Source organism: Ornithodoros turicata, chromosome 6, assembly GCF_037126465.1.
Source record: "Ornithodoros turicata isolate Travis chromosome 6, ASM3712646v1, whole genome shotgun sequence".
NCBI lineage: Eukaryota > Metazoa > Arthropoda > Arachnida > Ixodida > Argasidae > Ornithodoros > Ornithodoros turicata.
In genome coordinates, this window is record NC_088206.1 from 37,051,486 (window position 1) to 37,075,468 (window position 23,983).

Here is a 23,983-nt window from a genome sequence, read left to right on the forward strand (position 1 = left end):
GAATTAGGGCACACCAGTGAAATAAACCAAGATGCACAGCTGTTTCAGCACGCTGAAACAAGGACAGAAAGTAATGCAGACACCTGTCTCATTAGTTGTCAAGTCTGTCTTACTTTCTGTCCTTGTTTCAATACATTGATACAGCTATGTCAATGAGATCAGGAGATGGCAAAGCCCTGATCAATATTGCTTCTATTCAGCTAGAAACTTGACCTGCTTAATCCCCCATGCTTGCTGGCAGCTCCTCAAGCTATTTATGCTTTTTCAAGCACTTTCTTATCTGAGAACCGTAAGGGGGAATGCTGTGGTAGACATGGCAAAAGACAGCATGATGCAAACAAAACTACAGCATCAGAACAGATTGAATGCAGCAACATAGAGGAGGCCAGAATCAAGAGCAGAAAGATATTTGAGAGACGGGCCTTTTCTGTCTTCAGGGAACTTCTACTGGACTCTCACGCTAGTCAGATGGTGCTTGGCAGGTATGATGAAGCCAAGCTACAGATGACTTTAGTCTTGGTTCATCTGCCAATACTCTGATCAGTACATCTAACACAAGAGTTGGAACCCATCTCATACACAGGTTATGCAGTCTGTGGAAAGCTCAAAGTTAATGCCACTGCCAATGTGCAACAGCTCAAGACATTAAGTCTGTTTAGCACTTGGTACAGCCCTACACAGACAGTTTATTTCAGAGTACTGCCAACTAGAGTTATTGCAGGACTGGGAACAGAACACAATATCTGCACTTGATCACTCATAAAATGCATGTTTAACACGGAGTACGGCATGGACAAGAAGAGTATTTCTTACTCCACCATGTTGCACAAATAAAGCACATGAAGCAGAATTACATATATCCTGGGGTGATATATTGCATTACCCTATTGGGAGAAAAGAATATTTAAAGAAGAGTGTCCTGCATCTGATTTCCTCTTTAGAAAATAGACGATTTCTATGTGCAACAACCTTCTTTTGTGTCATTCTTCTTTTGGAATAAATTCAGCTATCTTCCATAACTTTATTCACCGAAGGGATCAGTTGATGTAGTATACGTATGTGCATTTTTGTTCTCAATTCAGCGGCCTCATTTGCCAATGTGAGCACCATTGAGTAATTTTGTTTTAAATTTTGACTGCCTATTGGAAACCAAATGTAGAACTTACAGTCATCAGCATGCAGGGAAGTCTTCACTGGAACTTCATTTAAAATGTAATTTAGGGAGAGGAAAAACAGAGTCTTGTGGTACTTCGGAGTCCATGATTGGGGCCAAGGCAGAAGAGGGCAGTAGTTCAACTTGGTCACACACGACATTAGAAACAAATGTCTTACAGCAATAGGAAGAACAGTTTACAGTCACTTCAATGCCTTAACAAAACTGTAACACTAGGACATGCATTGACAACATCTGTTGGCATGTGGTTCCAGTCCCGAAGCTGCCTGTATCGGCTGTTAGAGCAGGAGAAATCCGGTTTTGTAGCAGCTTTCACGGTCCATAGAGCAGAGTGTACCAACTCCTAAATTCCTCGCATATGGTGTAAGCGCTGTTCCACGTCACAAACTTGTTGTTGGTAGAAGACTGCGTAAAGCACTAGCCTCGTGTGCTATCATGCAACTACCGTAAATAGAAAACGTTTCAAACGCATAGCCCATTATTTATTTAGAGGAAGAACAAAGCACTAAGTTTTACATGAAGTTTTAGAAGATACAGCTCAAATTAATATTTCTTAGTTTCACAGGGCTTCAGGTTTGAAAGAGTGAGAGCATTTTTTTAAGGTTCCGTGTTAGCATCACGAAGCAACTGTGGCTATGAGCAGTGTACAGACGTGGACAGATGGGAAGAGGACAGCAGGAAGGAGTGGGGGACAGGTGGGATAGTATGCATCCTGGGTCACCTTCAAGGGGAAGTGTGCTGACATTTCTCTGGAAGGTCTGCCAAACACCTAGGGAAAACCTCAGACCTCACAGTCAGTGCCGGGATTCGAACCCATGTAACCCCACAGTCACAGTGTGGCAGAGAGTTGGAGGGTGAGGAACATGCTCGAGCGCCGTCGCATTTCAAATACGGTGACAATGAAGACAGGACCATGCGCGTGAAATCGCGAAATTATGTACACAAAATTGTACGCACTCATAAGGCTCGCTCGTTATTATGAATTAGACAGTGTGGATCGTTTTGCAAGTTCAAACCTTGTTACAATGTGTCACTAGGCACAATGCAGTGGTCTTCGTATGCACGATGAACACGTGTCAGACCTTTAAAGTTGAAGTTGCTTTGGTTATTTTAGAATACCGAATAACTGGCCCCAAGGCGTGAAAACCTGTAGAAGTCGATAGCAGCCAGGACCGGCTGAAAGGCAAGCCAAACAGGAAGGATACTGATTAGCTGAATGTCATATTTTCATTGGCCATGTGCCCAGTGTCGTGTGAATTATCTTGAACTATAGGTTCTATGGGCAGCTGTTGGTGCCTGGTCTTGGCTCATGCCATGGAGGAATTCCTCAAGCGTTTTCCCACCATGGAAAGAGGAACCATACAACTTTCAGTTTCATTTTCACTGCATGTCTGGCAGCCCCTTTTGGAGCGAATATGGCGCAGTATGTCAGAAAAACATGCGTTAGTAGCAGCAGGTAGCAGGATCCAGTTTTTGGCATAGCAGTTCATCACTGTATTCTCCTGCAGCGGGATGTAATAAATTCTGCAGCAGGAAAGAAGGAACTCACATTTCCCCACCCTGATGTTGCACATACGTTTTTCTCAGACTGGCGCGAATCTCAGACTACACGTGTAGATTTGTAATGCCAACAATAAATTAGATAGAGACAGAAAAGTGTAGCGGGGATTCAGTAAACGAGGCAGTACAGTACCTATAGGGACCGTGCGACACCTAAAGGGGGCGCGCTGCTCCGTCGCGACAGCGCCGCCAGCGGCGGTCTTGGACGTATCCGACGTGATACCACGCCGCCCGTTCAATGCATTCTCAAGTGGAACCGTAGCTTGCGTGGCGACCGCCGTAATCAGAAGGGCTAATTTTCGAATTGCAAATAATGTGGAACCTTTCTGGGGCGCGAACGAAGAGAATGGAGACAAACTGCACAGAAGCAACCACCGTATTTATAATGCATCTAACAGTACGGAAGGAGAACAGCCACTCGCGTCTGCCCGGTCAAAACACCTGTAAGTGATACGTCGAGAGGATGGTTATTTGACTCCTCACAAAATGGCTTGCTAGCGAAGGCTATATACGTGTATTCCTCTGACTCCAGCCATTTGTAATATCATGTTTTTGACTGAGTCTTGTATTCCTTTCGTCGTCTTTGCACACACATAGCTTCGTCACTGAAATTTACATCGTGCGTCCGTTTTATCCATACAAATAAACACGTGGGGTCACAACTTATTGCCTGAACTTGTACTGCAGTTTTTCCAGTATCTTCAGATACAATAACTCTAAAGAGATCCTCAAAGAAGAAAGTATATGAGTTTTTACCTCGGCTACCGCCGTAGGCTTGCGGGATGACAGCTGTGAAATGGTCGGTGAGTAAATACTAAACCTTTTGGACAATGTAGAACTTCTGTTCTCACTGTGAGACTCGTCATACCGGGAGCAATATCGGCTCTGGGCACTGGCGACGAAACACCTCAATCACTGTCTCGAAATAGGTTGCCGTTTCGTCGGTGCATTTGACAGTGATACAGTATCCAGCGGCGTTTCACCGTCACGAAAGTGGCAACTGTAAATCATTGATCATTTTGCAGGTCCTCATTCAGTTTCATCGAAACTAGAACAAAAGAAATAGAATGTATTCGCTCATGTTGTGCACACCTCATGCAATGGCCGAACGCGCGTCACAAACGTTATTCGCTGCGAGTCTAGTGACCTCGGTGGTATTGGAAGCGTAGAAATCACGAGAAGTGAAGCATCTGGTCCCTAATGAAGAGTTCTTTTAGGTGCTGGCACAGTTAGCGATGCTGTGGCAAAAAAAGATACCCGCACTTCACATGTAAACAAAGCTGGCTACACGGCATCTATCACGCAAGGTACATTCTCCGGAGGCCGTACCGCGGCGCCACCAGTTTGTCGCACAGTCCCTATAGAAACTGGTATCTACAAAGTAATGCTTGGAGAGCAAACTATCACTTCAATTAAATATGGCTTTTTTTTCTTGTCCCGCTTCGCATGATTGGGCTTCCATAGTGTGTCAAACTGGCAATATTTGAATACAGTACTTGATGTGTTGCTCGTAGTAACCGTTAAGTCTCAGGAAAGCTCTTAATTCAAGTTTTGTTAACATCCTTGCAATTCCATTACAGCATTAGCTTGTCTAAAGGTTGCCTGTTTCTCTGACATACAACCAAACCTAGAGATTTATTTCAGCACAACCCAGTTGACATTTCTCTGCCTTAACACCAAATATTATATACTGATTGGTGATGATTAGATACTACTGTTAGGTGGGTCAAATTGTCTTCACAAGTGCTGTAAAAGGTGTCTGTGCCATGTGTACACAACAAAGCAAACTTCTGTCCCTTTCAGGGCTTTCAAAAAACAGAAGGGACAAGATTTTGATCTGAATTATAACATTACAGGATAAAATGTGCCCAAGTGCTAATGCAGGCTACATGTTCTAGAACATACAGGAGGGACACACTCAGGCGTGTTTGCTAGCTATGTATTGCTTGCGACACGGTTGTCTGGAATCGCCTGTCAGTAGTTCTGCAGTCCATATTTCTTTGGTTGCCCTGAAATGTTGTTCCAATATTGTATTTAAAGAAAGACCATATGTGGCACATGTTTGTTACCCAAAATAAATACTCCTACAACACCTCGACATTTGAGATGAGATAAACCAAGAGGAGCTAATTCCAGACAACCATGCCGCTAGCAGTAACAACCATCCCCATACGTATTTCACATATAGGAGGGACACAAGCTTGCCAGTGTGAACGTGACAAAGGTTGCATCCCCTCTAGTCTGAGGAGTAAGAAGAAGTCGACACACAACCTGATGTAGTATTGGAGAAAGGTAACCAGTGATAGAAAATAGGACAAAGAAGTAGAAGAGACACACTGACGCTGGACTAGCAACAAGTTTGATGATGAGAGAGAGTAGAAATAGCAAAGCGCCATGCCTGCACAGTGTGATACAGGGTGCGTTCCAAAACCTACTCGAGTCAACTCAAGAGTAGCGCTCTACCCGAAGCGCCGTTCCAAAACCGGGTCGAGTAACTCAATGACGTCACTACCCGAGTTCCAAAACAAGGTGGAGTAACCAGAGAGTTAACTCGATTCAACTCTCCTCCAAAGGCTGGTCAAGGAAGGTTCGCTCGAGTAATGACGTCATGCTTTTGTCGTCTGCTCTTTTCCGCGAAAGCGCGGTATCGAACCCAACTGAACATGTGGTTGTCGAAAAGCTTAGACCTCCACGACGGGTTATGAATACACAACTGGACCCCGAAATGGCAACACTCTTCCGATGCGGATTGTGCGACATGGTTTTTGAGGACCAGGCGACCGCCCAAAGACATGTGAGCCAGATACATTTCCCAGGACAAAGTGAGTCTCGCTGGTGCACTTTTCTATTTTGTCTTCATGTACGTTGCTTTTCCACTATCTATTTAGCGTATGTTCACTAATACCTGCCCTGCAATGTTTATTTGTTTCACTGCCTTGTAGCCACGTGGTCCTTGTAAAGGCACAGCTCTATGTGAAACGTTCAAAACTATATGAGGAGCAAGAGCTATTACTGACCAGCATCATTATTATTATTACTTTTGTGTGCGTGTGTTGCAAATGGGATTTTAAATGGAATTTTACTTTTCTTCCTTTACCTTCACAGTTATAAGATGGTTTGTCGGTACATTCGTGTGAACAGATAAAATATGTACCATAGGCGCAGGCTAGCTGGTGGATAAATGCTTGGGTGGAACTTGGATAAATTCTGAGCTGTGGAAGGAAGGGACAACACGACAGAACTCTGTCACGAATTTCCCGTCTTTTCGCCCAAGCTCAGACTTCTTTCAAGATGAATGAAACAGGAAGCTTTTGCGCAATACGTGTACTATCAGAACCGCTTCATCGCGCTCTGATTACGTCTTTTGTTTCAGCCGTTCAGCTCACATTCGACTACAACGCCGCGGACATTTCCGTGACCCAAACCATGCCCGCACCACTACCTCAGCTGGCAGCCTCAGGAGCTTATTCTCCCAAATTGCGAAACTCCTGCGACGGAGGAAGGGCCCCAGCAAAGTGGACTGAGGCCGCAGTAGACCTTCTCCAGACAATGTGCGAGAAAATCCGCAAAAAGGGGCCAGTTCCGCAAGTGTTTTGGTCTACGTGAGTATATCAGTAATTGCACTTTTTTGTGTTCCAATCACATGTATTGACTGTCACAAGGATTCCAACCAGCAGCTTCCACCTTTTGTATTTTTCATCTTTTGTCGTCGTGATGTTGATATTTTTATTTTTTTATTTCTTTTCACTACCAAATGCAACGGGATGTATCCACTTCATGCATTTGGGGTAGCAAGCGGTACGTGAAAACTTCCATCCCACAAAAAATTAACAAATAAATGACGACAATGTCAGCTGCTTTTCCCTTTCATTCTCCAATAGAGGGGCTTAAGAATAATTCTGCAGTGTCTTGGAAGAAATACCACCAGACAGAGAAGCAATCTCTGAATGTAACTGTACAGTAAGTAACTACATACACGAAGTGCTGAAAAACCCAAATGCCCACTGGGCCGACAAGACACATTTCAACTATGTCCGACGGGGCATGGTGACTCCTGCAGACAGCTTACAATACATTCCCAGTCGTCGTTATCGTCGTCTCTGTAAAATAAATCTGACGCACGCGAGATGAGAGCGGTGACGACACCGGCCTCCATCTTGACTCAGTCGGACTCCCCCATGCGTTCCCAAAGCTACTCGACCGGGCCCGTACTCTGTAGTCACCTGGTACAACTCGGTCATGTGACCTACTCGACTCGAGGGTTTGTTTTGGAACGCACCCACAGACACCTGATTGGTACGACAAGGCACGTGAAAATCGAACACTCCTGATAACATGTCTCAGGGTACAGCACTCAGAAATCTATTGAGGAAGTTATATTCTCTTTCCGTAAGCGATAAAGACAGGACACTGACACAGCAGTCAAGATCATGTTTTTTCATTTGAAAGGCTTCCACCAGTTCACGTTTGTGATACGCGGCACGTTATCATCGCGCGTATCTGTACGTTATCTCTTCTTGCTGCGTGACGCTTGCTGCTGATTTGTCTGTCATGCGATGTTTGCGTTGCTCCACCCTGAGAGAGTGGTTCATTTCCTCTATAAGTAGTTTAGTAGTAGTAGTAGTCTTTAGTAGTAGTAGTTTGTGTCATGAGAATAAACGCGGCTTCTTTTCCTCGGCTCGGCCATATGCGTCAGACGTGTCTGTAGCTCCCGTACTGGGAGAACTCGGTTAATTAAACATGGTGTCAGAAGCTACGGACGGATAACCAAGCAACTTTCGTCTTCTACAAGCATTGCACCTCCTATAAGCACTTCTGAGCCAGTATGACTACTCCGACTGCTTTGGAGCCTACGAAGTTTCCTTTCAAGCTTGCAACTTCTTTTCTCATGGAGCCGCCCCCAAGCTTAAACTTTTCTGCTCCTAATGAGTGGTTTCCTCGGAAACGACGGTTCCTGCGATTCCACACAGTCTCCGTCCTGCAGCATCAACCGGGACAACACCAAGTAGACGCCTTAGTCTACATATTGGGCTCCCAAGCCGAGGGCATTTACCAGACGTTTAACCTCACGTCCTTACAAGCCTCGGACTTCGACTTGGTCCACGATAAGTTTGAGAAGTACTTAATCCCTCGTCGCAACATTATCTCTGAAAGAGTGAAGTTCAACACTCGAGTGCAAATGGATACTGAATGCATCGACGACTTCGCTACGGTGTTACACAAGTTAGCCGATACCTGTGAGTACGCTGCTCTTAGAGACGACTTGCTCCGTGACCGATTTGTGGTGGGTCTCCGAGATACACGCCTATTGGAGAAACTACAACTTTACTCCGAACTGACGCTTGAGAAAGCCATCACGACAGTGCGTCAACACGAAGCCATAAAGCAGCAACAAGCAGAGCTCCGTCCCAGAGGAGATAACTCCGATGCTGTTGCACGGGTTTCAACTCGACGGAATACCTCGGTAACTTCACCGAGTGTCAAGAAAGAATCAGCGAAACCTAAAACTCGATCGCAGTCTGCCCACAGTCGAAAGAGATGTCCTTGGTGCAGCCTGCAGCCCCATCCTCGCTCAGAGTGTCGTGCAAAGGATTATTTCTGCAACAAATGTCACAAGAAAGGACATTTCGCAAATGTGTATCGATCGGCTTCTGGCAGCAGGTCCATGCAGGGTTTCCTGGGAACCACGTCGTCGTCTTCGGTGTCTTCAAAGTACAATGTCGTTCTTGATGTAAACGGACAGCATTTTCTTTTCCGTATTGACACAGGAGCTGATGAAACGGTAGTATCAGAGACAATCTTCCGACAATGCTTACCCCAGCTAGTGCTTCGACCACTACAGAGACCACTCTCAGGTCCCGACGGCCGCTCTCTCAAGGTAACGGGAATGTTATCCTTGAACCTTGCTTGCAACAACGTACGCTCACAGCAAAATGTGTTTGTTATCCGCGGACTCAAGCGGAACTTGCTAGGAAAGCCTGCCATCGAAGCACTGGGACTCCTCGCTCACGTGAACAACGTTAAGACGCATTGCTTACAACCCGAAGCCGAGTACCCACAGCTGTTCCAAGGTCTAGGCATCCGCCACGGCAACTACCGCCTTCGTTTGAAGTCTGAAGTGACGCCCTTTGCGGTCACTTCTCCCCCTAGGATACCACTCCTACTGTATGCTCGAACTCGTGACGAGCTACGCGAGTTGAAACGCCTTGGAATCATCTCGGAAGTTCACCAGCCCACAGAGTGGTGTGCCTTGATTATCGTACTGAAGAAGGCTGGCAGTGTGCGCATATGAGTAGACCTCACGGAGCTAAACAGTTTCGTTCTCCGAGAATGGTATCCCATCCCATCGGTGGAACATACTCTTGGTCGACTGTCTGGAGCTCGGGTCTTCTCAAAACTGGACGCAAACTCCGGCTTCTGGCAGGTCCCACTGAGTGAGAACAGCCGCCTTCTAACAACCTTCATCACTCCGTGTGGCAGGTTTTGTTTTAACCGGCTGCCTTTCGGCATTTCTTCTGTGCCGGAACATTTTCAACGTCGAATGACTGAAATCTTGACAGGACTAGAGGGTGTCCTCTGCCACATGGACGATGTTCTTGTGTTTGGGCCCACCCGCGAAGTTCATGATGCTAGGCTTTGTGCTGTTTTAGAAAGTCTCGTCACGATGGGAGTCACACTAAACTCTCAAAAATGTGTCTTTGGAGTTCCGTCAATAGACTTTCTGGGACACAGCATCAGTGAAGATGGCATATGACCAGATGACCACGCACTCGATGCAATAAAACAGCTCCCGGAGCCATCCTCGAAGAAAGACTTACGACGACTTCTGGGCATGGCGACATGTTTAGGTCGTTTCGTTCCGCACATGGCGGATCTTCTCGCACCTTCGACTGAGATGTTAAGCAGCAAATGGGATTTTATATGGGGCAAGCACTAGCAAGATGCATTTCAACGTTGGAAGCATCTTCTATCAGCTCCACCGGTACTAGGAGTTTATGATGGCAACAAAGAAACAATCGTCTCAGCGAACACGTCTGCCTACGGACTCGGAGCCGTACTCCTACAGAAGCAAAGTGAGGGCCCACCGAAAGTTATTTCCTACGCATCCAAGACAACTGAGCGCCGCTACGCGCAAATCGAAAAAGTGGACCTCACGCTCGTCTGGGCCTGTGAAAAATTTCAAGACTATTTAATCAGTAAACGCTTCCGCTTTCAAACCGGTCATAAACCCCTCGTAATGCTCTTTGCTTCGAAATCACTGGACCAGCTTTCACCTCGTTTGCAAAGAATGTGGCTGCGACTGTTACGATATTCGTATGACATCGCATATGTTCCTGGCAGAGAACTGGTTCTTGCTGACGCTCTCTCCCGCTATCCCTTATCAGCACCTTCAATGGCGCCCACAGTTTTGGAACGCGAAGTGCAGGAATACGTATCATTTGTCTCAAGGTCAGTCCCTGTCACATCGTCGAGTTTGAATGCCATCGCTGCAGAACAGCACAAAGACAAGATTTGTCAATCACTAATCAGAATGAGTTACAAAGGCTGGCCTGCACGACGAGATCTCAACCCAGATCTCAAGGTTTTCTGGGAATACCGCCACGCTATGACTGTCCATGATGGCATTCTGATGTATACAAACAGGATTTTTATACCATCTTCTTATCGGGAATATATTCTGCAGCAACTTCACAAAGGACATCAGGGAGTTAGCAAGTGCACTTTGCGAGCGAAAGACAGCATCTGGTGGCCGGGAATCGGCAGCGACATTGAAGCCTATGTCGAAGCCTGCACAATATGTGCAGAACATCGCAAGAACAGGCACCTGCCACTTCTTCCTACTGAACTACCACATAGGCCCTGGCAGAGAGTGGTCATGGCCCTATTTTTTCTTCGAGGACGCTGGTGGCTTGTAGTCACTGACTACTATTCCCATTTTCCAGAAATTGCTCCTCTGGAAGATTTATCTACGAAAATAGTCATAGAGCACTGCAAGTCCATTTTCGCTCGTCATGGTATTCCCGAAGTAGTCATTTCGGACAATGGACCCCAGTTTTCTGGCAGCAGTGCATCTGAGTTCAGGAAGTTCTCAGATACGTACAAATTTCAGCACATCACGGCAAACCCTCGTTACCCTCAGAGCAATAGACTTGCAGAGGCAGCCGTAAAAGTTATCAAGACTTCCATATCGAAATCAGGGGATCCTTACGAGTCATTGTTAGCTTATCGTTCAACTCCACTCACCAACGGCCACAGCCCTGCAGAATTTTTAATGAGTCGCAAGCTCCGCACAACAGTTCTGTTCCCAGTGAAGTACTACTGCCCAAGGTAGTTGATTACGCCAAGTTGTGGGAGAAAGAGCAACAGATCAAACGCACTCAAGCAAAGTACTACAACCGGTGTGCCGTCAAGAAGCTACCGCCATTAGATGGAGGTGACCCAATGTGGCTAGTCGACCTCAAACACAGAGGTACCGTCATCCGCAAAGCTCTCACCCCGCGTTCATTCTGGGTGTCCACAGCAAAGAGGGCCGTTCGTCGAAATCGAACTCACTTGATACGAGGAAGGTGTTTAAATGTTCGATTGAGAGAGCACAAGTATAATCTCTCTGCACGTTCTGGTAATCTTTTTTTACATGTGAGGGATTGTGGGTGTCTACCTTTGTTTGGTGACACTCAGATAAAGGGCAGGTTCTCTGATAGCAGGGAACGGGAAATCTGGGAAGCTTTTTTGATAGCAGAGGGGGGTGACAAGTGCGTCAGCAGCGCTTCCATTGGTTTGACAACGAAGGAAAGGGAATTCGTGAGCCCTTTTAAGGAACGGTGTTGTTGAAAAATAAATGTTGTTAGTGCGCTAACTGTGTGTCCGTTGTCCTCGTCTTTTTAGCGCTTTTATTCTGCCATGCCTTACCAACAGGCCAGTCTGAAGTTTTAAGTCACTTGATACCTTACAGGCGAAACCGAGCACCCGCGGAGCCAGACGTTGAACTCACTGTATAAGTAGTAAATTTCGCGAGGACTTATTTTTCACGAAATTCGCGAACGCCCTTTTTTTTCGCGAATTTAAAGTCGCGCGAAATATTCGAAGCAATGACAGAAAATACGAGAAAGAAATAAGGCCCAGGACGCTGATACATCTTATGTACGCGGTTTATTACGCTCTTATACTACACTTTCAGTTCTGCACCTGATTTCAGGACAGTAGTTGTTGTAGTTGCCACGATCAGCGACTTCGCGAGACATGTTCATAGGCAGCAGAAAAAATTTGTCGCCTACCGTATGGAGGACAGCACTGTCGGGCAGTCGATGCCCGTGGTCGCTGGTTGAAGGAAGACGCGGCGACGTTGGCTTGAAGTACCGGAGCAAGGACATGGCGGTAATGAGTCGAAAAGTACGAAGCTGTAACAATGTTCACTGTGTCGATACAGGCACAAGAATGATGGGAGACACGGAAATTCGGCAATGGCCCAGATGCCATCCGAGTGATGACCCCTCATTGTAGCACTCTGAGTCAAAAGGGCTTAAAAGGGATGAAATGGGTTATTGTCCAGGGTTGTTGTCCTTTTGTTAGTTCAAGGTGGAAAGTACCAAAGACCCTTCGTAAGGGGGCGACGCCCTGCGGCACCGCGAATTTAAGGTTCCGCGAATAATTGCCTGATCCTGGCTCCTCGCAAATTCGCGAATTATTGAGCCCGCAAATTTAACCACTTATACAGTATCTGTTGAAGACTACATGGATCTACCGCAAGGCACAAGTACAGAAAACGGTTTCGGTCAGCAAACGACTTCTTCTTGGACAATTGTAGCAGAAGCTCCACAGGCTACTTCCGAGTCTGAAACAAGTCTTAATAGCCAGGACAGGCTACCTGACAGCAGATCATGTCCCGATGTGTCTTCAGAGCATCAGCACACAAGAAGTGGGTGATGTGTAAAACCACCGGACAGACTTTCTCTCAAGTTCTATTTATATGCAAGAAATGCTTTTTCTTTCTTTACCAGGGGAGAGGTGATATGCGGCACATCATCATCGCGTGTACCTGTACATTATCTTTACTTGCTGCACGACGCTTGCTGCTGATTTGTCTGTTACGCGATGTTTACGTTGTTTGACCCTGACAGAGTGGTTCATTTCCTTTATAAGTAGAGTCACGAGAATAAACGGGGCTTCTTTTCCTCGGCTCGGCCACATGCGTCAGACATGTCTGTAGCTCCCGTACTGGGAGAACTTCGATTAAACAACGTCCAGATTTAGACGCTCCCCTGCCAATAATTGTCACACCATCAAACGACTCCAATACTATGTATACGAACAGGCCCAAACATTCACCCTTCTGATATAGTAGCAATCTCAGATGATTCGAGCAGCACCTGAGACAATTGGTTTTTACGAAAGAAAAGAGGTTTTGCTTTTGTGAAGATAAGGTGTCTGTTAGTGCAGAATACTGTGTGGTTACACAGTTTAGAAATGTTCAAATTGTTTTCAAAATTATTCACATGCTTTTTCATTATACAAGAGACTGGCCTGTTTTACCAATTTGACTTCCCCACATGCTAGTAGGGCACTGTATACACAGGATTTTTTACAGTCAATTAACTTGGTTACTTGGGAAGAAGTGCAACTCTTATTCAGGAGTTAGAGTTAGTACAGAGAAAGCTATGCGGGCTTCCTCAGTGCCTCAGAGGCCGCTGGTTTCTCTAATGCGTAAGAGATGTGATGAAAGAAGGGAAGAATGAAGGGGTGATTGGTGTGATCAGGCGATTGCACTGTGTTGTGACAGGGGCAAAGGAGGTGGTTGTGTGTTTTTTCCAAACATCAATGTTGGAAACCAGCATCGATAAGGTGGAAGATTTAATGGGGAATGTTAGTAGAGACATTTGTACAGACAGTTTTTTCTTTTTTTGATGAGGATAAAACAGATCTGACGATGCCACATTTAGTGGCCTTTTAGTGATAGCCATGGAGTCAGAGAGAGACAGCGGTGAGAGAAGTGGTTTTGGGTCGGACAGGCCACATTCCCAGCAGAGAAGTGTAACAAAGTTATTGAAGAAGTTACGTCTAAAAACTGTAAGCAACAATTGAATGGCTCCTCTGAAGCACAAACTCTGAACAACTTACGCAGGCATGAGAAGTAATTTTAGTTAAAAAAGTGGGAGCAGAGGCAAAGAAACATGTCATCAATCAACGTAGACATTTAGATTAGTTGCTACATTGCTACTACTGACTGGATGGAAGTACTTGTCAATCATCAAATAAAATTTGTAGACTATCAATGAATGGTAGTATATCAAATACATCTCAGTTGTGATAACGTCTACACAGGCCAGACCGAAATGTGCTTGAACGCACGGCTGAGAGAGAGAGAGAGAGAGCACATTGCCTTACTTAGGAGCATACCTAATGGTCATTTAGCTGCCCATGTGGACAGATGCACATGCACTCCTCTATCACAATAACAGGACAGGAGATAGCATAGCTTCAAGTTGTGGGGGATGAACTCATCTATGACAAAATGTACAACAGTAGGTGGTGGGTTGGCACTAAAGAGAGACAAACTATAGAAAGGATGAAACATTAACCTGGATATCTGCACTAGTGTCAGATGCAATGGTGTCCCTCTTAAGGGTATACCTAAGCCTGGATAAAAGTAGTGTGATATATCTTGATATCAAGAAACACAGAGCATATTCTGAGAATGATTTGTCTCAGCTAGAAGTTCTTCCGCATTTGACAAGCTAAGAGAGCGGGGAACATATACAACGAAGTTCGAACAGGAGGAATCCCTTTGCCAGCAGCAGCTGGGGTAGTTCCAGTTGTCATCGTAAGAATTTGGCAGCTCCAAAATTCCAGGATCCAATTTTACAGATGGAAAGTGCTCGCACCTCCACCAAATGTTAGGATGGTTCGAATAGTGAGCTTTATTATGATGATGAGGATTAGGATGATGAGGATTACGTCTGTCTCACAATACAGTGAGGAACAGGAAAGTATACTGAATGGGATGTTACACACATGCTGAAAACTGGCAAGCTCAGGAACGTATCTTACGTTAACAGGGTGTCTTAGTGCTGAGTGCTCCTAAAGGACTTGGAGATGACAGGAGAGCCGAAGTATATTTCGGATAGCACATGTTGGATTTCTTTTTCAAGGTTAAAGTTAAAGAAGCTTCAGGAATGATGCGCCAAGTGCGATGAACTTTGAGGTAAATATGTCAAATTGTAGTAAAGGTTTATGACTTGTCGGGCCAAGAACTTTTCCGCATCCCCTCGTATAACACATGTGGTACAGAGTCAAAGAATATGCAAAGTAGGCCAGCTAGATTATTAAATAAGTATACCTCGCATGTCCAGCATTGTGTGCGGTCATAACACCACGAAAAAGTGACAGTAATGCAGTAAACACAAATTTTTGGCTTTGTCATCAGTGCCTTTTTAACTTTAGTGGAACTTCGTTGTATATGTTCCCCGCTCTCTTAGCTTGTCAAATGCGGAAGAACTTCTAGCTGAGACAAATCATTCTCAGAATATGCTCTGTGTTTCCTGATATCAAGATATCACACTACTTTTATCCAGGCTTAGGTATACCCTTAAGAGGGACACCATTGCATTTGACACTAGTGCAGGTATCCAGGTTAATGTTTCATCCTTTCTATAGTTTGTCTCTCTTTTGTGCCAACCCGCCACCTACTGTTGTACATTTTGTCATAGATGAGTTCATCCCCCACAACTTGAAGCTATGCTATCTCCTGTTCTGTTATAGTGATAGAGGAGTGCATGTGCATCTGTCCACATAGGCAGCTAAATGACCACTAGGTTAGTGGGAGCATATTCTTCTACATTGCTCCCACTACCAACCTTCCCGAACCACACTCTCAGAGTCTCTTCGTCAGCTGGACTCTCGCCCCTTCTCCCTATCGAAATTGCTTGGTCCCTGGCCTGATCCAGCCCAGCAACGCTCTGCGCTCAAAGCTCTTCTGACATTTCTGCACACCATCGGACTTCAATCGTTATTGTGAAGGGGCTCGTTATTTTATTCCCCACATTCCCACCGGCAATGGGGTAGAGTATCGCCTGTGGCGATGAACCTCCCCACTCTCCAAAGCCAAAATAAAGTTGTTGTTTTTAACTTTTCATGTTTCCTTTATCTCTCAAATGGTCCTATGAGAGATACTTGGCATAGACTGTGTCAATAATTCAACAATGACTTCCTTTGCACTGGCACCCCTTGGGAATTGAAATTGCAAGACAACAGTACAATAAATGTATAAAACAAAATATCATAGTTTGAGAACAACTTGTTTTGCACTCACTGCTACAGCATGTTAACACTTAAAAAAAAAAAAAGGAAAGAAAAAAGGAAATAGAAAGAAAGAAAAAAAGAAAACAATGCTCAATTCTCAGTTGTGAAAAGTTGTGAAACCCCTTTCACAGCTTTCACAGAAGGGTTGCCTACATACGTGCTTGGAAGTTATAAGTGTACTATATTCTTGCAGGAAATGACAGTAATTTGTGTATTTGTTATGCATTTATGGACTAGGATATACAACAGCAGGTAGCATTTTTCATACTATGTATACCAGCTTGTCCTGTATTTTAGTTAATTCTAGTTGACCCATTGCCCTGTGTGACCCCCTTTCACACAACTCAGCAAAATACTGACATCTTACAAGCTGGTTTGAAAGACTGAATCTACTTCTGAAACTGGAGTCATTGTGAAATTACTGTATAATAGTGAAAATAGTGCAGATGGTCACACTTACATATAGAATGTGCAATGCTTTCCAACTTACCTATAGACTTTGATCCAATGTGATACATCATGCCTATGTTCGCGACAACCAGCATGATGGATGACATGAAATTGTTTGCACTGCCAAATGTTCCTGAAAATGCCTACCATCAGCCTTATATAACATATCAACGTTTTTCCACCTTACCCAACACAAATTTTTCACATATGGTGGCATAGCAGGAGTCCAGCAAAGCTGTGAACACTGTTCTTGACAGAGCTAATTTTTCCTAAAATGAAAGACAGCAATTAAGTACTTGAAAACTGCAATGAAGCTTTCACTTGTGTTGTCTATGGTCCCCTACATGGACATATTTATGGTTAGGTATGGTTAGGTAAAGAAAGACAAACTTTAGAAAGGATGAAACATGAATACCTGCACTAGTGTCAAATGCAATGGTCTCTCTATTAAGGGCACGCCTAAGCCTCGATAAAGCAAGTGCGGAATCGACGAAAAAAATAGAGTTCCTCGATATCAAGAAACACCGCACAATGTCTGGGAATGGTTTGTCTTGGCTAGAACTACTTCCGCATCTGACAAACTAAGACAGCGAGAAACATGTACAACAAAGTTCCCATGGGAGGCATCCCATGGCTAGCAGGTGGGGGCAGTTCCAGTTACCTTCGTAAGAATTATCGAACAATTGTAAGAATGGCCGCCTACATGGACATATTTATGCCACTCAGTGAAGCTGCAGAAAAGCATGACATGCTGCAGTATACCAAGAAGCACAATGCGCGAATGTTACAAGAAAGATACAATGCATGCCATCAAAATTTGTCACTAGGTCCTACTCAGTGCTACGGTCACAAGCTCTCACGTTTATTGACAGTGACAATAATTGTTGCTTTGACTACATGATTTCATTCAGTGGCCATGTGAGGAGTTTTAGGACAAAGCCACATCAAGCATGTATTGTATGCACGGTGTATACTGTAATGTATCTTTGGACTAAAAAAACACAACACGAAATATATGTTGCACACTACTGTCTTTGATTCAAGACAGAACACAAGACTAGCACACTCTGTGCTAGACCTTCGTTACAAAAAGCAATGCAAGGTGTCCTCTAATCCATCCATTCATCAATCTATCCAGATGAGTGAACACGGTTGTTGGGTATTTTTCATTGTGGTTCCCGAAAATTCTTGTCCGGATCCGGAAAGTGAAGCCCGGATAAATGAAGGCAAATTGCATGCAGTCAAATCTGTACCCATTTTTTTTGTCTGGAGAGCATAAGAACCGTATAAGTGAAGCCCAGATAAAACAGATATTAAAACAGTATCCAATGCCTCTCAAATAATACTTGATATTGATGACATCACCTAATTTATGCAAAGATCACTTCTTCTAGGTCCTGAACCAAACACTCTGATCGAGGCATGGAATCTCATATTTTACTATTACAAGGGACAGCAGGAAAGTAACATGAAATGTGTAAAAATGGGTACATAGTAGAAAAAAAGGTTAGTAGAAATTTTCCAACATGTAAGACATACATGTAAGACAACATGTAAGACCTTGACAACATGTCTCTCTGGGGGGGGGGGGAATATATATTTCTTGAAAGGAAAGGTCTGCCAGACCGTCTCTCTGGGGCTTACGTTTTTTACTATGAATTTCTATCATGGTTGGTGGACCACCCTGTAGATGTAAACAAGCAATAGCTCTGAGAGTTCTAGATCGTGACAAAACAATGGGGTTTCACCACTGCTTTATGGCCATTATTGGCATTTTTCTATGTGTAATTGGAGCTTCAGGCATCTACTCCAAAATAGGCACTAACGCCAGATTAGGCATTTATATAGGCACTATCAAATTGATACAGGAGGTTCCCCAGCACTCGGTTTGTACTCCTGAACTAAAAAGGCACTATTAGAACCACACGAAAAAAATAAGCATGCCTTTCAATCTGTCAAGCATTTATTAGCCCCACACAACTGAAATGCACTTTTGGGATTGCATGTGGGAGTGAGGGGCACACAGGGTCTAGGAATCCTTCCGATATGAAAGTCGTTGCACAAAATGCGTATATAGCACATGGGAATTAAAAATCTGACAGAACCCATGACTAGGCTTCCTTCAATATCTTTGAATGTTACTAACTTGTGTTTGTGGAGTTCCAATAGCTCACTACTAGCAGGGGGCGATGAGCGGCACAGATGGAAATGGGAGAACTGCAGATGTTTTATGGCAGTGGGGACACAAGTTTTATGGGCTTGTTTTTCCTATTTCACATCTCCTTGTTTCTTGAGGAACTAGGCCATGTGTTTTTTTTCAAAGAGACTGGCAAGGGAGCTACAAGAGGAAAAGGGGGGGTTGAGAGGCAGTGGTAGAAGAGTGTGTGCGCTGGTGCAAGAGGAAGCACAGCGCAAGGTGTCCGACTAGGCTTCCTAGGTCCGACAAGTGGGACCCGTGAACGATGTGCAACTGCGGCATGGCTGTGAGCAACGCAGGAGAGCAGGCCTCATCACTGAGCAAGGCTACAGGAAGATCAGCAGAAGCAGTGACTGAGGACACTGAGTAAGACCACTTCAGCCCCATATATTAAATATGTGTAGTATCTATTTTCATGTGCTTCCTCTCTGCATGAACCCATGAGTTGGCAGCGAGCCTTCACGTTTCCATAAAATTTATTCAACATGTGCAAATGATGAGGCCTCTCTCCCTAGTCTTTCAGTAATTACACACAACCTGAACCATCTACAAATGGTTGCACGAAGAGGAGTATTGCAGGTTTGCAAATATTTTGGGTATTACTCTGCGAGGTTTATCGCCACCACGCCAAGAACAAGCAAGGAGGAGTGTGCAACCTTATTTGGTTAAAAGGCATGGGGCAGACTGACAACCGAGACTTTGAAACTGAAGCTGCCGGGAGTATGTTGGAAAACTGGGTGAAATGATGGCGAAGCCGGCACGAGGCTCGGATATCTGTGTGACATCATCTGCATATAATAGACTTGGATTACATTTCAGTCATCATCACCATTTTAAACGGTATCTCATACTGGACTTGAGTTCCTCTTTACTTGAAACGGTTTTGTGTGCCGAAACCCAGGAAGGAGGACTCAGAACAATTCAAGGTCCACATTATTGAGACGTTTAGAGTTGACTGATGGACCAGCTCCGGAAACAACGAGTCACGAAGCTTATGAAGCTTACATTGTCTTCACTACGTCTTCAACAATCTTCTCCATCTAGAGGATTAGAAATGAAACTTGAGGTCCTGACAACGAAGGCTTCGGTACTTGAAGACATGAATTGAGATGTAGCAGCCATCATCGAAGAAGCAGAGATGGAGGTCGAGGCGAAGGAGTGCGACAGGTATTTAGAAGTCATAATGATAGCTAAGCTGGCAGCCTGACGCTACCTTACTGAAACACAGGATGAAGCGTCTAAAGAAGGCATAACTCAAGGACCTGGACGAGTCACACCACATCCAGTGAACTTAAGAAAACTAGGCGTGGAACCCTTCAACGGCGAATGGTATGCCTGGCAGACCTTCTGGGACCAACTCCTGGCTGCGGTCCACAACAACTTGGCACTGTCAAACGTCGTAAGACTCCAATATCTATGTTCTCTAGTCGAGAGAAAGGCCAAATATGCCACGACGGTGAGGTCTCTGCGCATAAGAAAGAAAAGGATGGAGAAAGCACGTGACAAAGTGCCTGTCCACTCAGAAAGCAGCAGTAAGGGGGCATTTGCTGACAGGCCACAACATCATTTCGAAAAAGATGAAGCAACGTGGACCTCACGTGTAGTTGTTTTGGTACCTTATTTGAGAGCAATCGAATGAGACCATTCTACTTGCATGAGAGGAAATGGGAAAAGTTGAGGGGCTGCGCGAAAGGCTGGCCCACTGTCATAACGTATTGGCTATTAAAGGTCCCGATCTCAACAATGAAAATTATCCTGCAGCAGTAGAGATCCTGAAGTAGCGGTTTGTAAATCGGGAGCAAGTGAGTTGAGGATCAGCTCAGTCACTTGCTAGAGTTGCCAACGATCCCGTCTGCAGACGATGTTGTCAAAGTGAGGCAGATGCATGATACCCTGAGTGCAAGAATGCAGAATTTGAAGAGCTTGGTTGTGCCTGAAAGTTCTTACACCATTATACGCAAGACCACACTATTGAAGAAACTTCCCCATGTCCTTGAGGTTGAATTATCATCACAGTATGTCACAAATGATCGCACAGCGTCTAGAAGAGCGTACAGCTCCAGCATCTGAAGCACATTCTCAAGAACTTAAGAGGGGATACGAGTGAAGCGGTATCTCCGAATCACGATTTTTTCATGTGTAGATGGCACCACACGAACGTACGGGTCTCAGCCGGGTAACCATTACCCTTGAACTTACTCACTCCTGCGCAGGATTGTGTAGTCCCATAAGCACGTGTGACCTCCTTGACTATTGAGGTGCAGGGATCTCACGTCATGTTTGAGTTGCCAAGGACAACTCAGCTACAGAAAAAGAAGGAAAGAAAGAAAAACGTCCTGACAAAGGCGAATTCTTCCTTTTTGTCCCTTTGTGGACTGCATCTGGTGACTTCTTGAGGTTATGTTATCTTAGCTTGTCTGACTTTCTAGACACCGCGCAAAGTCCAAATGTTATATTTTATTTGCCCTCGCTTATTTATATTCACCTGCTGATTTTTCTTTCACAGTGAGTTCTCACACTAGAACATTTTGCAGACAGAATGTTTTCGCAAAGCCAAGTGTATTGACAGAAAAAGTGTGGCTTATTCATTGATTAAACATGTGTACTCATAGAAAATACTGTAAATTTACAAACCATGCCCCAGCGTAACGAACCTTCGTTTGATGATAACATGCCTTATTCCATTTCTTATTTGTCCTTCATTTGAAATGGTCACAATCGGGCAGGAGGGCAATACGTGGCATGTTTGACAAATTCTAGCACAGTATACAGCTCTGTCCTATATATTTGATGTCGGTTGCGGGACATTTCATCGAATGCCATTTGATCAAACGCGGGACATGTAGTCGAAAGCCGTTTGATCTAAACGGTAATGGTCGTTTGATCGATTGTATTTTATTGGTTCACCTGGAGCGCTGATGAAAAAAAAATATATATATATAACAATGCATTTGTAATGTTTCTATTTAACTGACCATTGTATAGGAGAAAGAACAGTTTTAGTTTATTTACTTTGCGCCTTTGTGCAAGTGAGCAGATCTTTGTACTTTCTCTATTTTTCTTTTTTTGGATAGCGTGCATGTGTAGGAATCCGAGACAGGTGGCACTCATAAGGTAGAAACTCATAAGGCCGAATTATCAGAAGACAAACTCAAAAGGCTGCAAATTTAAAACATCGAACAATCAGAAGGCCGAAAAGCCAGAAAACCGAATTACCGAAAGGTCGAAAAGTAAGGAACCCAAGATAGGGAAACTATTATTCCAATTGAAATGGGTAAACATTTAAAAAAATGTGTTCTACAAATTAAGTAGGACAGACTTGTTGGGAATTAATACAGGGAATAAATCATTTCACTCAGCTTCCCGTTAGATAACGTACTTTCTATCACTTAGGCGGGAAACAAAAAGGAAAAGTAGACATCACTGTATTATTTCATACATCACTGTGTTGCATATATGTGTGTAACAATGGTACAACTTCTATATTTCTTCCTTTTTTTTAAATATAATCGCAAGATTGCAAGACTGAAGTGTATGAAGAGAATATCAGGTCATGCTTAGAGATAAACATGTTACTTGCTGAATATGCTCTCATGAATGTATAATATGTATATACAGGGTGGTCCACCAACCATGATAGAAATGCATAGTAAAAAACGTAAGCCCCGGAGAGACATGTGGTCAAAGGATTTTTTTCTGCCAATAACTTTTGCCACATATGGGTAACGTTTTTATTTCATTTCAATTAATGGAAAGTTAATTTCCTGAATTGAACTCCGAAATTTTCCAAGGCAACCTAACGTTTTCTTTGTGGAAATGACTTCCCCGTGGTCATTTTACTCAGTATAGCACATAATCCCACTCATGGCAATGGCAATTGCAGAAATAAATTTGCCGAAAATCCGTGGAAATGAGCCCTTGGCTTGACCTCTTCTTTGACGGCTCGTAGTTTGAGCACAAAGCTGCAAAGAAAGGAGGTTACATTGACACGCCACACGAGGGGGGAAAGGGTTACAAGTCGTCGGGTGACCTCACTTTTGATAAGATACCTCTGATTCCCGCACTCACCACGTGCGTTTGTTCTGTGGGTAAGAGTTAAACAAAAGCTCTGCAAAACTTTTTCATAATCTTATGAAAAGAACAATCCCCTTCAGTGGTGTGGTGTTCACCCTAGGTCTTCTGTCTCTTGGGCCTTTTATTTTGGGCCTTCTGATTGTTTGGTGTTCTGATTTTCGGCTTTTTGGCTTTCGGCCTTCTGATAGATTTTATATGGCTGTTAATTTAATATCTTTCGCCGTACCATGGTGGTACGACCATGGTCCCAAATTTTCACCGTACCATGGTACCAAATATTCACACTGTCCTAGTAAAAAGTCAAAGTCCGAAGTCAACCAGTCCGCGCGTACCAAAAGCGGATATTCCTCAGGGAACATTTCTTCAGGGAACATTTTTTCTGGGGGACATTTCTTCCGGTAACATTTTTTTCTGCACCCGCCTGAGCCTGGGGCACACAGTTACAAGAGTTAGATATCTATATTTTAGTATCTCTTCAAATACAGCGTTTTTATTGTTGTAATTTCAGCAAATCGGGAGAGCGAATGATAACACCACTCGGTCACTCGGTGCGGAAAGACATATCATGTAGCAAAAACGTGCCGATCGCCGTCCAGAGTACTTCCAAAGTATGTGGAGGAAAGCACCTTACAGTGTTATGCTGCAAGGCTCCTACATCAACAAACGTATCGAGAAGTGAAGCACCTGAAGCTCATGACGCACCTGGACAACCTCACTTTGTTACAGCTCCTGTGCCCATAAATGTCTCAACAGTAAACAGTAATGCCGTAGTGATGTTACAAACAACAGAGTTCGAGCACAAGGTCTTCGAGGAGCTTCCGAGAAGGCATCTAACAGTTCTGGACAGTTAAAACGTGTCTCTGCAAGGTACTTGGATGAAGCAGTTTGTTTTTTGAAGCATTGATTACGGTCTTGACACTAGTCGAAGCTATTACAAACTCGCACCCCTTAACATACATATCAAGTGACCCAGATGACTTTTCAGTGCTTACTTTGGCTCATTTCTTGGTCAGGAAGTTGCTGACAGTCCCACCTGAAGGCAGAACAGCAGAACATGACGCAGCGCCCTATAATTGGTCCGATCTTCCACACGAGGTTGTAGAAGAGATGGTGTCACACGGATGATGGACGACTGAGTGTACGGCTTGTGAATATGGCAGTGGATGCAAAAGCAGCGGGATGGTGGGCAAGTGCACTGTGAGCCGGGCGGGTCTCAGTGATAAGATGTGAAT

The 23,983-nt window shown here is 44.3% G+C and overlaps 1 protein-coding gene across 4 annotated transcripts in view; it reads right to left on the reverse strand.

The window, feature by feature from the left end:
- Positions 1-23,983, reverse strand: part of LOC135396547 (uncharacterized) — a 139,304-nt gene that overhangs the window by 75,819 nt on the left and 39,502 nt on the right. For all 4 annotated transcript variants that reach the window (XM_064627590.1, XM_064627589.1, XM_064627587.1 and 1 more), the window contains 2 exons: positions 16,668-16,749; positions 16,521-16,613 (listed from right to left, as the gene is read on the reverse strand). In XM_064627590.1, coding sequence (XP_064483660.1) covers positions 16,521-16,613; positions 16,668-16,749 — 175 coding nt within the window. The remainder of the gene's footprint in view (positions 1-16,520; positions 16,614-16,667; positions 16,750-23,983) is intronic.